The sequence below is a fragment of the Phalaenopsis equestris genome, unplaced genomic scaffold (genome assembly GCF_001263595.1).
Source record: "Phalaenopsis equestris unplaced genomic scaffold, ASM126359v1 Scaffold000002, whole genome shotgun sequence".
Taxonomy (NCBI): domain Eukaryota; kingdom Viridiplantae; phylum Streptophyta; class Magnoliopsida; order Asparagales; family Orchidaceae; genus Phalaenopsis; species Phalaenopsis equestris.
The window spans coordinates 55,615,120-55,628,894 of NW_018164444.1; the positions used below are offsets into that span (position 1 = coordinate 55,615,120).

The 13,775-nt window shown below is 35.2% G+C and overlaps 1 protein-coding gene across 1 annotated transcript in view; it reads left to right on the forward strand.

Moving 5' to 3' along the window:
- The window catches only part of LOC110030190 (aspartate-semialdehyde dehydrogenase), an 18,567-nt gene that overhangs the window by 3,939 nt on the left and 853 nt on the right, over positions 1–13,775 (forward strand). The window contains exons 2-7 of the mRNA XM_020732793.1: positions 5,555–5,641; positions 5,744–5,788; positions 5,875–5,970; positions 6,536–6,637; positions 13,263–13,349; positions 13,682–13,749. Coding sequence (XP_020588452.1) covers positions 5,555–5,641; positions 5,744–5,788; positions 5,875–5,970; positions 6,536–6,637; positions 13,263–13,349; positions 13,682–13,749 — 485 coding nt within the window. The remainder of the gene's footprint in view (positions 1–5,554; positions 5,642–5,743; positions 5,789–5,874; positions 5,971–6,535; positions 6,638–13,262; positions 13,350–13,681; positions 13,750–13,775) is intronic.

Genomic DNA, 13,775 nt, shown 5'->3' on the forward strand with positions numbered 1-13,775 from the left:
CTTGATCGGAAGATAAAAGGAAGAAGATGATATTAGTCTTGATCACTTGCATTTGTACTTATTTTGAGACTCAAATTGTTTGACTTGAAGTTAAGATCTCAGACATTGAAGGATTATAACAGTCAAAATTCAAGATACTTCATTTACATAAGTATTAGTTACAAAATATGATATATATAATCGAGTAAGTTGTCAAAACATTAAAAATAAAATACAAGTGTGATATCATATTTGAACAAGTTCTAGTATCTACAACATTAGGAGATGAATACCTACTAACTTAAGCATCATAACTTTTATCGCCTTTCTATTGGTAAGTATATGTTAGTGCTTTGATAGAAGAAACTCAAATTGTAGCATGCATGATTCATCATGATTTGTTCTGATAAAAATTAATTACTTCATAAAATCTATTATTTTATTCATTCTTAGGGGCTATTTGGTAGCAAGATCTAGGCAAGATTCAACCAAAATCTTGCCAAACAACAAAAATGCAATATATAAATCCGACATGCTCTTAGATCCCCTTTTTCCTCTGCTTTGGCTTAAATACATGATTTAGTAAATTTCGTTGGAAGACGAAATTACGGGATTTATAGAAGCTGAAGTGCAAGAAGATCGGCAGGAGTAAGGTGGGGAAAGAGGAGGGTTAGCTTCCTCAATGGTTTTGGGTAGGAACGAAGCAAAATAAAGAGAAAGATAAGAGTTTCAAAGGTCTTTGCATGTCGCGTTTCTATCGTTGCCTTCCCAGCTAGCTCTAATTGCAATTGTATCGCGAGATTTTAGGGTCTGTTTGGGGCAGCTGCGGCTTATCCAACTTATCCAGATAAGTAGCTTATCCTGAAAAACTACTGATTAACAGCTGATCCAGATAAGTTGACTGTCTGTTTGATTCGTTTGTTTAGAAAACAATTGATTTGCAACTGTTCTGGATAAATAAATATCCCTGTGCAATAATGTTGTTTAGCATAAATCATAGAACACTTTAGACACTTTTGATAAGCTGCGAGTGACCTCAAATTAGGTAGCCTATCCTCCATTTTACAAGATGAAGGATAGTACTGATCTCACCTGAAAATTTATCAGCAGTACCGCCTCCAGTCTTTTCAAGTTTGGATCAATTTTGAAACCACGTTCCCCGACTTTGCAAAGTTTGCGAGCAATTTTAGGAAAATAAAAAACTAGAGATTGCAAATCGCATTTTTGTTTTCTCCATGATTCGTCTGATCAGCTCCTGTCTTCTCAAGCTCCATTTACCCAAAGTCATCTTTCAAATCAATTTACCTCATCAATGGCTTTTCTTAGCTGCCAGGTCCAACTATTGACTATTTGGTTTTGTTCAGTGATCCATTGCTTGGGGGTAATTTGAGGCGACAACTTGGATCTTGGGGTGATTTCTTGCAGTCTCTCCAATTCCTCCTTGTTGTGTGTCTGCCATTTGAACAAATATTGCAGGTAATCAGAGCAAGCGTTGATTAGCTTATCCAAAATCGGACCTACAAACCAGTTTGCGATGGCATCGATCAAGGTTGGAGGAGGAGAGATGGTGGAAGAGAGGAAGAGAATCGAGTCTAAGGGCATACATGTAACTGTCGAAGGTAAGCACGCAGGCTGTGGGGTTGAGCCCACGACCGTGTTTATTATAAAATAACATTTACATTTTTGGTTAAACGGCGGAAACGCACTAAACAAACGATGCGCTCTGCGTTTTAAATTGCAAATGCACCATATAAGCAGCCCCAAACGGGCCATCAATCACGATGAAAATGGGGGTTAAATAGGGATGTAGTAGAGGGGAATAGGAAATAGGTTTGTGGCTTTAACTTATTTTTATTTAGTTAATTTTAATAAATTTAATTGACTAATAATTAATGATTAATCAATAAGTTATCAAAATAGCTATAATTAGATAAACTTATATGTAACTTTTTAATAATTATTTAATAAAAATAAATTACATATTAAAGTATAATTAATTTAATAAAAATCAAATAATTATTAACTGTTTTAATAAGTAATTAATCAAGGATTAATTAATGAATGCTAAATTATTTTGAATATAAGTAGTTTAATAAAATTATTATTAATGATTAATTAGTTCAATAATGCTTAATTATTGATTAGTATAATTATAAAAAAATTATTAGAATTAATAAATATATCATTAATATGCAATATCAAACTCGTGCTTCAAATAGTTGCCAAATAGTTTCACAGGATTTAACCATATGTAACATCTGTTAGGCCAAACAATTTTTATGATCTGAACACTTCAAGTTTTATTAAATTTGGATTTATAGGATTTACTGGTTGCCAAACAGCCCCTTATTTATGCTAGGTAGAACTGATTAACTCTGTAAAATATGGAATTTAAGAAGTACTGTATTGATTTGGCTTCAATTTCCTTGATGTTTTTTCCTACTCAGCATTCCAAATTTGAGTTGAGTGTAATATTTGAGCGAGTTCTTTTTCGCCTCACTCTTTATTGGAAAGCTTTGTATAAATCATCTTCTTCTTTCTTCCTTATTTGACTTTATATCTTTGCAAACTTCTTTCTATCTTCACTATAATTTCTTTCTGACTTGTTCGGCACTAATGTATTTCTTCAGGCCTCAGTTTTTTTTCTAAAAGTCACTCTAATTCATCCCTCAGTTTGTTGCACCTTGCGATTATTGTGTTATGCAAATTGGCTAACAAGAATCTACTCGGCCAAGCAGAAACAAATTGCCACGGAGCAATCATATTTAAATCATGGCAGACATCCCTTGCAAATGACTATGAATATAATGATAAAAAATAGCTGGTTCGAGATCAAAAGCTGTTAAATATAAATTATTTTTGGGCATCAGAGTATCTACATTTGCATTAATTATGACTCACCCTGATTCTATCGAATTGATGATTTTTCATTTTCATCCTTCTAGCTTGGCTTGAACCTTTTAAGGGATGAATGTAATTTACATTCTCTTCGCCTTTGATGACATTTAATTACTGTGGCATCTTTTGAACATAAAACTTATGTAGAGGTTTTGTGTGAAATCGAGACATCTCGTCATGTACTTGGATCTATTATCATTATTTTATGTCTTATTGCTTGCATGTACTCATTACTGTTTTTTGTGAGCGATGCTTTGGAAATGTCCTTCGGCATATAGTCTGGATTTGCTTGATTTGCATCATTTGGACCTAAACTTGACAACTAAGGAATCTGGCCTGAAATTTGAAAAATTGCATTAAAAAAAGAAAGTACTTCTTAACAACTTAACAATAATGATAATTATCACAGATATTCATTTTCTAACTTGGTGACTTGCTTGTAGATGATTGGCGGAGTGAAATTGCTGGCTTAATATATTCTTTGATGTATATTGAAAGCAATCTAACTCCTTTTTTTTACAAGTTTGTGTAGAACTCAACCTCCTCCTCTGGAAAAGTTTTGGAGCCTCCAATTTTAAGAAATCTCGGAGGTAATTGAAGAGGGAGAAAGGTTAGTTCTAAATGTATTGGCTGTGAGCTATTTCTTAAAGGGATTTTTTTTTTCAGAATGTTGTGTGGTCATTCACCAATGTTAAATCAACAAATTTTAATTGATCGCATAAGATTTTGAAATAACAAGTCATATCATTGATACAATAAAACAAAGATTAAAAGTGCCTTCATATTACAAGAAAAATTAAGCTTGGTGAGCACTAGTCCTTGGCATTTTTTTAAATGCATTATTGGATCAGAAAACATTTCCCTGGGAACGATGCCTGGGATGGTAAAATTTATGAATTTGGCATATACAATGAATTGGTTCACTTGTGAGGAACCCACTTTTTTTCGCAACATAATCTGCTATTCAAGTTATTTAACTCTAATTCGTTGTCGTTAGTGACTTTGACAGTGATGACTTCCAAGCAATTTGCAAACATCATAAGTTTTTCTACCAAGATCTCAAAGTGAATTTTTTTAATCCTCCAAAAAGTCGAATCTCGGTAATCTTTTCAATTCTCCTCAATATTCAGACTGGAATTCAGCTTTCAAGGCAAAATTGTTATGTTCTTTGAGCATGAAGGGTTTAAAATTGACAATGCAATTTTTGCCAAAAATGTGTTATTCTTAGACAAACTTGGCGAATCAACCATCTAGTCATCATCATTGATCAAACGATCTACATTCAACACATTATAATAAATTCTTTTCGATGGCTTCTATGACATTGAACTCGACGAAGAGAAACTACCGCTAACATTTATATTTGGAAGAACTTTTTTGAGAAGCTCACTTACGAAAGAAACTTCAGCTGCAACTTATTTTTTTATACTCTCATCTACTTTTTCTTAATCTTTTTCAGGATAAGAGAAGAAGATTCCCCAATATTTTTCATGGCTTTCCCATCCTTATTTCTTTGAACCACCATTATTCTAATCTGTTCCAGAAAACTTAATGCAATCTATTCCTTGAATGAAAAAAAATGGAAAGCATTAAGAGAATTTAAATGAAGCGGGGAGAAATTTGTAGAAATTATTGATATAAAAGATAGAGAAAAGTGCTAAACCAAATGGCTGTAATTTGATTAAATTGTTGACTCAAACAAGTTTGAATACTTTCTTTGTTCTCTTGTTCTTTTAAAAGTAGCCTTCTAAATATACGATAAAGAGAGAGGAAACAAAATGTATATCTAATTATTCTAAGCACCTTGTGCAGGTTAATTCAAATTGATTTAGGATGATTTGGCTGAGTTGGAACTATAAAAAAGATGAATTTGCCAGGTGCGCATGAACTAGATCAAAGTCCACATGAACCTCCGAGACCAATATGAAACTCGTTTAGGTCATCAAGAAATCTTTCAGAAGCAGTTCAAATTTGCCAAAAGCATGGTGAACTTGTTAGAGTCGACTCATTCTATGATACCTTTATAAGTACTCGCCTAAGGTCAAGTCTAGTTAGCCTCTGGAGCAACTTGCTAGCTATTTTGTCAATTCTTATTTATGTAACTTGATATGTAATTTTTTATCTGTAGCAATTAAATCCCAAACCTAGATATAGGTTGTTCTTGGAAGGGCTTGGGGTGGATTGCAATCGCTTATACTTTTGTCTGTTATAGTGAAGTCCCAGATTTTTCCAAATTTTAATCTCTTATTCCTCTCTAAAAAATTTTGTCCTCTTTCTTTCTTGTTGACAGTGCTTGTATAGTTTTTGCTTACCTACAAACACTTTCTGAGTTAATAATCAGAAACTTATTTACCTCCTTGAATATTCAGTTTTTAGGACCATAATGCTGATAATATATATTTTTTTATGGGGCATTTACATACATATCACCCAATTCTTATGCACTTACATATCTAACACCTATACTTCACTTTTTACACTTTTACAACCTAAATCTTTCATATCACATCAAAAATACCACCATTTTAACTTTTAAAAAGTGAAATACCTTTTCATGCTTATATAAGGTGGCATGCATGTAAAAATTAAAGTTTAGGTGTTAGATATGTAAGTACATAGGAATTAAGTGGTAAGTCTGTACATCTTCCCTTTTTTAAACCTGTACTTCTCGTATTAGGTGATACGCATGGTGGTGAGTACATATCAAGCAGCGAGTGGTGCTGGTGCTGCCGCAATGGAAGAGCTTGAACTGCAGACTCGTGAGGTATTGATTTAGATGTTAATTTTTTGTTTTTGTTTTCTTTGTTTTTTTTTGGTACTCTATGTTAAAAATTACGATATTGAACTTTATTGTTTCTTTTGTCAGGTTTTGGATGGCAAGCAGCCCACCTGTAAAATATTTAAACAGCAGGTTTTTTGATTTCTCACATGATTTTTTTAAATCATACATATTAAAATGATTAGTTTGAATTTTTCCTACTTTTTTGTCTTGTGCAGTATGCATTTAATCTATTCTCTCATAACGCCCCAGTTCTCTCAAATGGGTACAATGAGGAGGAGATGAAGTTAGTGAAGGAAACAAGAAAAATATGGGTAAGTTTTAAGGAAATTTACATTCATACCATACCTTTCTTGTGCATTTACATATCTAACACCCAAAGTTTGATATGTACACTTATACCACCTTGGTGTTTTAAATCTATGCATAAAAAGTTGTATTTCGCTTTTAGAAAGTAGTAGTTGTGGTATTTTTGATGTTACGTTAAAGGTTTGAGTGACACACATGTAAATACTCAGGTGTCAGATATGTAAATACATAAGAATTACATGGTATGTATGTAAATGCCTAAAATCTTTAAGTTGACAAAACATTCATTGTTCACTCGTTTTCCATATACAATGTAGCTAAAAATGGTAGTAAAATTTCCAGGCAGCAAAATTTTGAAGTTGTAATGACATTATGAGGAAGTGATAAAGAGGAATTTTAATAGCGGGAATGACAATTATAATTTGATATGTACTCGAGCTATAGGGGCATGCTTTTTTTTTCTCTAATTTATACCCAACAAGTGTCCATGTCGTGTCCCAAGATATGTCTGACAGGACAGAAAGTTTGCATTAAATTTTTTATATATTTTTTAAACATTTCTTGTTGCAGGATGATTTGGATGTTAAGGTGACAGCTACCTGCATAAGGGTTCCTGTCATGCGTGCACATGCTGAAAGTATTAATCTTCAGTTTGAAAAGCCACTGGATGAGGTAAACGACTTTTCAAATTATGTGTTTGCCTCGTATCCTCAATTTTGCAAATCATATTATAGCCCCTTCATTCCATAAATAAGATAAAAAATAAGTGTAAAGTACTCTGCTAATACACAAATCTGTAGTTCAAATATCTCGAGTAGTTCACCATTTAGAATCCATTTTGGCTTCTCTACAATGCTGTTATTTATTTATTATTTATTTTTTTGATTCTTTGATAATGTGGTAGACTGGCGCCTATGACATCGTCGTCCTCGTGCTTCACTAAGTTGATGACTTATGTTAGACTTAAGACTAAAAATGCAATTTAGTCATTTGTTAATTATTATTGTTGGTATAAATTGGGCTAGTATGTTTAGGGTTAGGTTATGCATGCATTTGTGATTTATGTCTTGAATCTTAGGATTGATGGCTTACCTCTCGAATTATAGGCGTTAGGTTTAAGGTTTTGGAGAGATCACTCACCTCTGCAGGTGTTTATCTTTTATGTATTTGGGGTGTGCTTCTTTGTGTTGGTGAAATAAACATATTTTATTTCGTTCTGATTTCTGTGGAAGTTCCTATCAAATTAGTATTAGAGCAATTAATATCTGGGTAGCCAACAACGACATCATAGGGTGCCTTTGTGATCGAATGGTGCAATAAAATTGAGATTTGAGCTAGCTGGGGAGCTAACGAGTGGATCACAACATACAAGATTTATCATCATGACCAAACCTCACGATATAGTTGCAATTGAAGCGTGCTAGGAAGCCTATGATGGGATCACGACTTACAGGATCTCTTCATGACCGAATCTCATGATACAACCGCTATTTGAGCAAGATGGGAAGTATACAATGGGATCATGACATACATGATCCATAGTCGTGACCGAACATCGCGATACAATCGTGATTCGAGCTTGTTGGGAAGCCAACGATGAGATCGCTAGTGTGACTGAACCTCAACAATACAGTCTTGACTCAAGCTTGCTAAGAAGCCAATGACAGGATCACGACATACAAGAGTTTCTTCTTTGTGATCGAAAACCTTCTTTGGAGTAATGACTACTAAGAAAAGTAGATGGCTTAGAGGATAAATTAGAGAGAGTTGAGCTAAATCAGATTTAAAATGTAGGGTATTTCTCGTTTATGGAGTGACGTTTCTCGTACATGGGGGGATGATTCTCGTTCATGGAAGGGAGATTTATGACCCTGAAAGAAATGGTGAAGATCTTAGAGTTTCATGCCAACCCATTACCGCTTGTTGAGGGATTGAGAAACGACGCTTGGAATAGACTCGAGTGACAACAAATCTAAAAAAGACTCGCATGACATCAGTGCAACGTCGCAATCTTAGGCGAATATGAACATGCCATAACGAGCAAAGGAATTTTGAGCAGACTCGAGCGACAACACTTGGAAGGAAGAGTGCGACATTTGGTTGAATGGAACAAACGAAAGTATGTGGGATCGATCGAAGTATTCGGGAGCAGATTCGAGTGAGAAAATCGGTAGGGAATTGTGCTACATCTGGAGGTTTGGAACGAACGACAATAAGAGGAACGGGACAACGTGCGAGTCAGGCCTGGAGAAGATCAATTTGAAGAATTCCTCTTAGAACAAGGAACCATGGTGGGTGGGACCTCGACGAACGACTACATCCATTCGCGTTAGTGTTTTTTTCGCAACAGTCTTTTGGGTGGAAGGTGATTCAAGGGTGAACCAGATTTATGGTAGAAGGGAAATCAATATGGGTCTAGGGCCTATTTTATGCGTGGAATGAGCTTTGGTCAAGGAAATTGGGTAGGAGAATCAAGCATAAGGAAGTTGAAGATACCGATATTTGAAGGAGAGGATACCGATGGTTCAAATTATCACATGGGAGAGTCACATGATACGAAGTTGGCGGAGATTCCGACATTGATCCAACAGCTCCTGCAACAATTTGCAAAAATTTTCCTATTTTCATGTGAATTGCTACTTCAGAGAGAATATGAGCATGCAATAACCCTAAGACCAGCAGTTTCACCCATCAGTGTGCACTCATACCGCTACCGCCAGGTGCAAAAGTACACAATTGAGAGATTGATCTGAGAGGTGTTGCAGATTGAGAACATACAACCTAGTGTGAGCCCCTTCTCTAGCATAATCATGCTAGTGAAGAAGAAAGGTGAGAGTTGGTGTTTCTGTGTGGATTATCTGGTAGTGAATAAAGAAATAATCACAAATTTTACATCCCGAGCATCGATGAGCTATTTATGCGAGTTGTTTGGGGATGTGTTATTCTCCAATTTTGATTTGAAGTTATGATGCTATTATATTCGGATGCGGCCGACAACATTTCAAACTTATGAGGGTCTCTATGAAGGATTACCTGATTATGATTTCATGTGAGAGCCATACGACTTGATCCTAAATGATTTTGGGAAATGAGTAATGTTAGCCAGGCGCCTACGACATCGCCTGCCTCGTGCTCCACTAAGTCAACGCCAAGCCCGCCAAAAAAATTGAAGACCTATGTTAGACGTAAGATTAAAATGACAATTTTGTCATTTGTTAATTGTCATTGTGAGACATAAATATGACTAATATGTTTATGGTTAGGTTATGCATGTATATGTGATTGCTGTTTTTAATCTTAGGGTTTGGCTTGGGAGACATTACCTACCTCTCGAATTGTAGGTTTTTTGGTTAGGGTTTGGGAGACATCGACTACCTCTCAAATTGAAGCTTTTTATTCATTTATGTTTTGTTGTTTGGCATTGGTGAAATAAAAATAATTTATTTTACCGTAATTTTTATGGAAGTTCCTATCATAATGTTAATTTTTTTTTTTAAATTCATTTTTCTATCAAAATGACATTTCAATTTGTGCAAAAGAAAAAAAACCATAATATAAGGATTCTTGCTTTTATTTTTCTCTTTTTCTTACTTATCTGTCTGTATTAAGTTTAGGGTTGTTAAAAATTGACTTGATACGCCAATTCGACTTGAATTTGACTAAAAAAATTAAGCTTCGGCTTGACTCATTTCCAATTTTGGTCCAAAATCCCCACACATTTAATTTTTTGGGTTAAGCTTGGGTTGATCCGTCAACCCAAATTTGATCCAACAACCCAAATTTGACCTGAATTTGATTTGCAAACTCAAATTTTACCCTAACTTGACTCGAAATTAACCCAAAAATGACCTAAATTATGATTTTGCATATTAAATGAGTTTTGTGGGTTGGATTTGATTCATTCATGTAAAGTCAGGTCGTATTCAGGTTAGACTTTCTGATCCATTGAATATTCAACTTGGTTTCGAGGCTATAAGCTACTCGGGGCTGGTTGATTTTGGGTTAGACCGAACTTGACTCGTGAACTCGATTTTGACACCCAACTAAGGTTTTGTTGGGGGCATGATTTACGTTGCGGTATGATATTCTACAGCTCCTCGATGCTGTTTGCGGCGACATTCGTGATGCTATTTTGTAATAGCGACACAATTTTATGGCTTTTCGCAAACTCATATCTCAGACACGGTCTGCTGTTTGGGCGTCTTCTCCCTCAACTCTCTCCTAGCATTACCCCACATTTCTGAACTCTCGCGAATTCCCCGGGCTTTCGATTTGGTTCCTTCGTCTTCATGTTGAGGTCTGCTCTTCATTTGAAGATATAATAAAATAACATCAATTTTCTGATTTATCTTTTAATACCCTCTTCTATAATGATTAGAGTTTAGGCTTTTGCTCCTTCCTCTCTTCCTCCTCTTCTATTCTGTGGTTTTATGAAACTTTTGCTCTTATCTGTTCTGTGATTCTATGGGGCTTTTGCTTCCTTCTATTTTAGTTCGCTAGTCTAATTTATTTCTATGACAAATCTGTTCCTTTTGTTTTCTCACTTTTATATCAAATCCTAGGTTGTGTTCTACAATGTTTGAGAATTTATGATATTTGTTTCTAAAACGGTGAACTTTCAACTAAACAACATATCTGAAATATTCAAACATACATTCTACTTCACCAGCAGTAGCTTTCTCGCAACAATTTCTCTTACAACAGTTTCACAACTGTTTCTTCACTTTTGCTGCCCCAAATAGACTCTAAGTGCCTTGGTTAGCATCTCTCTTTGTTTCTCCTTCAAAACTTACCCTTTTGTTCTCCCACGTAGTGATTTGATAATTTTAATTTCTTAGATGAAAGGCGGAGAAAAGATACATGAAAATGGTTGAATTTTCATGAATAAATTGAAAGACATAAGAAGGGCTACAGGAAGATACAGAAAAGAGCAGAAATAGAAAGGCCTGAGCAATTACGAAATTTTTTCATAAATGTAGTAGGGTATAAATATATATAAATATATATATAGGAGATTCAGGAATGCAGCAGGGTATAAATATATATATAGGAGATGGCTGTACTTTGCTGTTACATGAAATCATTGGGAAATCTGGATGATTGGTGGCGATGAACTAGGCAGTTGAAGAGTTTATTATGAGGAATTCTTTGGATGATCAGGTGCTGTTATCATCGCCCTGTAAGATGACGAACCAACACGGATTGTTAGCTTGACCCTCAGGACTCAAGAGGGAATGCTTAGATTTGCTGAATAGATTAGCTAACTAGTCTTGTGTGTGAATGCGTTGCATAGTAATTATGCGAGCTTTGACACAATCTCAAATTTAGTAACAGTCCACTTCAATATGTTTGGTTCTAGCATGAAATACCGGGTTGTTAGAGAGAGCAATAACTGAGGCATTTTAGGAGATAGTGGGGTAGGCGAGGCTGATGAAAGGCTGAATTCTTGGAGATGATGACGAGTTTGGGCGATATCAGTTACTGTGGTAGCTTTGGTGCGATATTCTGCCTTTGTGGAGAAACGAGCAACAATATGCTGTTTCTTGACTGACCATAAAAGTAGGCTGCTTCCAAGGAATAGGCAGAAGCCAGTGGTGCATCGGCATTCTGGTTATCTTCTGCCCAGTCTGGGTCAGATTAGGCTTGTCGTGTGAGGTTAGTGCGATGGACGAGTAGGCTAAGATGCAGAGTTCCTTTTAAGTAATGAAGGATGTTTTTAAGATGGTTGGTGCGATGGACGAGTAGGCTAAGATGCAGAGTTCCTTTTAAGTAATGAAGGGTGTTTTTAAGAAGAGAATAGTGATGGGGGGATGGCTTTTGCATAAATTGACATATGCAGTTGATGGCAAAGGCTAGGTCAGGTCAGGTCTTGTGACGGTGAGATACTGCGAGGAGCCAACCAATTGGTGATAAAAATGTGGGTGACTGTATGGTGAAGTTGGAGTACTTGGTTCTTGTAGACGGATAGAAATGGGAGTGGCTTTGGGTCAGCAATCAGTCTTACCAGTCTTGGCTAGGATATACAGGGCATAATCTGTTTGGTTGAGATGAGGTGCTGAGCTTGTTACTGCAAGCCTAAAAAACGAAGATAATGATCCAAGGTTTTTCATGTGAAAGGCACATTTTAAGGACTGAAAAATGTTCTTCGAGGCTGTTATGTTATTTCCTTTGAACAAAATGTCATTAACATATATTAGGATATAAAGAGTAGTGGTGCTGATCTCAATATGAGAAGAGAAGGATCTGATTTTCTGGGAGTGAAGCTGAGTTGTATATATCTAGTGAAGGCTGTTGAAAAAAACATTAGAGGGCCTTTTTGACGCACGAGACATAATTATGATATTGTTGATCAATGAAGGCCTATACGGACTGTTTAAGTTGGTGATCCGTGAACAAAGGCATTTGAGACATCTAGTTGTTAAGTTTGCCAGTTGCGGGAGATTGCAATTGTTGGCATGAAGCAAATGGTGGGTAACTTTGCAACAGACTTGAACTTTTTATGTAATCAAATCCATATTCTCGTTTAAAGCCTTGAGCAACTAGGCATGCTCTATGCTGAGCAACACTACCATTGTTGTTATATTTGGTTCTACAAGTTCTCTAGCATCTTAGTACGTTCTGTGCGTAGGGAGGAGGTACAATTTTCCAAGTTTCTTGATCCTGTAGGGCTTGAAATTTGAGTGTCATTGCTTGAATCCATTGAGGTTCTTTGATGATTGTGAAGTAGGTGAGTGGATGTGAAGGTCTGATGTTATGCAGTAAGTTCAGAATTGGTTTTGGTTTTGCTTAGGCCTATTTTCAAGGGCGATTTTATTGCTTGAATCCATTGAGATACTTTGTAAGTTCAGGATTCGTTTTAAATATGTCCCAGTTGGCATCACATTTTTATTTTGTTTATGTTTTGATTTGAATTAAAACATATTTGGTCGTATTATTTATTCTTCAAGCACTAAAAGCAGTTAAAAATTTTTATGAATATTTTATTTGTTTCTAAAAAAAAATAAAATATGTAAAAAGTATACTAAATAAATATATTTAACAAAATAAAAGCAAAAAATAGAAAAAAAAAAAAGATGGAAAAAAGTCCTTTATTATTCTTCAAAACTATATTAGATTAGAATTAGAGATTTCCTATGGAACATAATTGCACGGGAAAGATTCATTAATTGCCTTTTAGACCATAAAGCACTCTCCCTGCTTTCAATGTACTATTTTTCCTGAGAATAGCTGAATGCAATTTTTATTCCCCATTCTGTTTTTTTTTTAATTTACTAGATTCCATGTTGGTTGATTGTAGGACACTGCAAGGCAAATTCTTAAAGAAGCTGCTGGTGTGGTGATTATTGATGACCGCAGTTCTAATCTCTTCCCAACTCCGTTGGAGGTTTTAATTCTTTTCTTCCCTTTTACTCTTTATTCAAGATCATATGAATTGGAAAAATTTCATCCATAGCACTAAAAAGTTTGTTATTTGCAAAAGTAGCACCCTCTTTCAATTTTTTTTTTTTAATTCTCACCCAAATATCAAATTATCCCATATTTTAAATTTTTTAAAGATTCCTATGCCATAAAAATTATCACACATAGCACAAATCTAAAAGCATTTCTAAGAGTATAAAAGCTTATAATGATCAAATTTTGGTTAGAATATTCTTACCGTTATGTCTGTTTGGATTCAGACTTGGCTTATTATCTCAAATTATTGCATGTTTGCAGGTATCAAATAAGGATGATGTAGCGGTGGGTCGAATTCGGCAGGATTTGTCTCAGGAGGGCAACCATGGGTAATAACAGAAGTTTCTCACTCTTT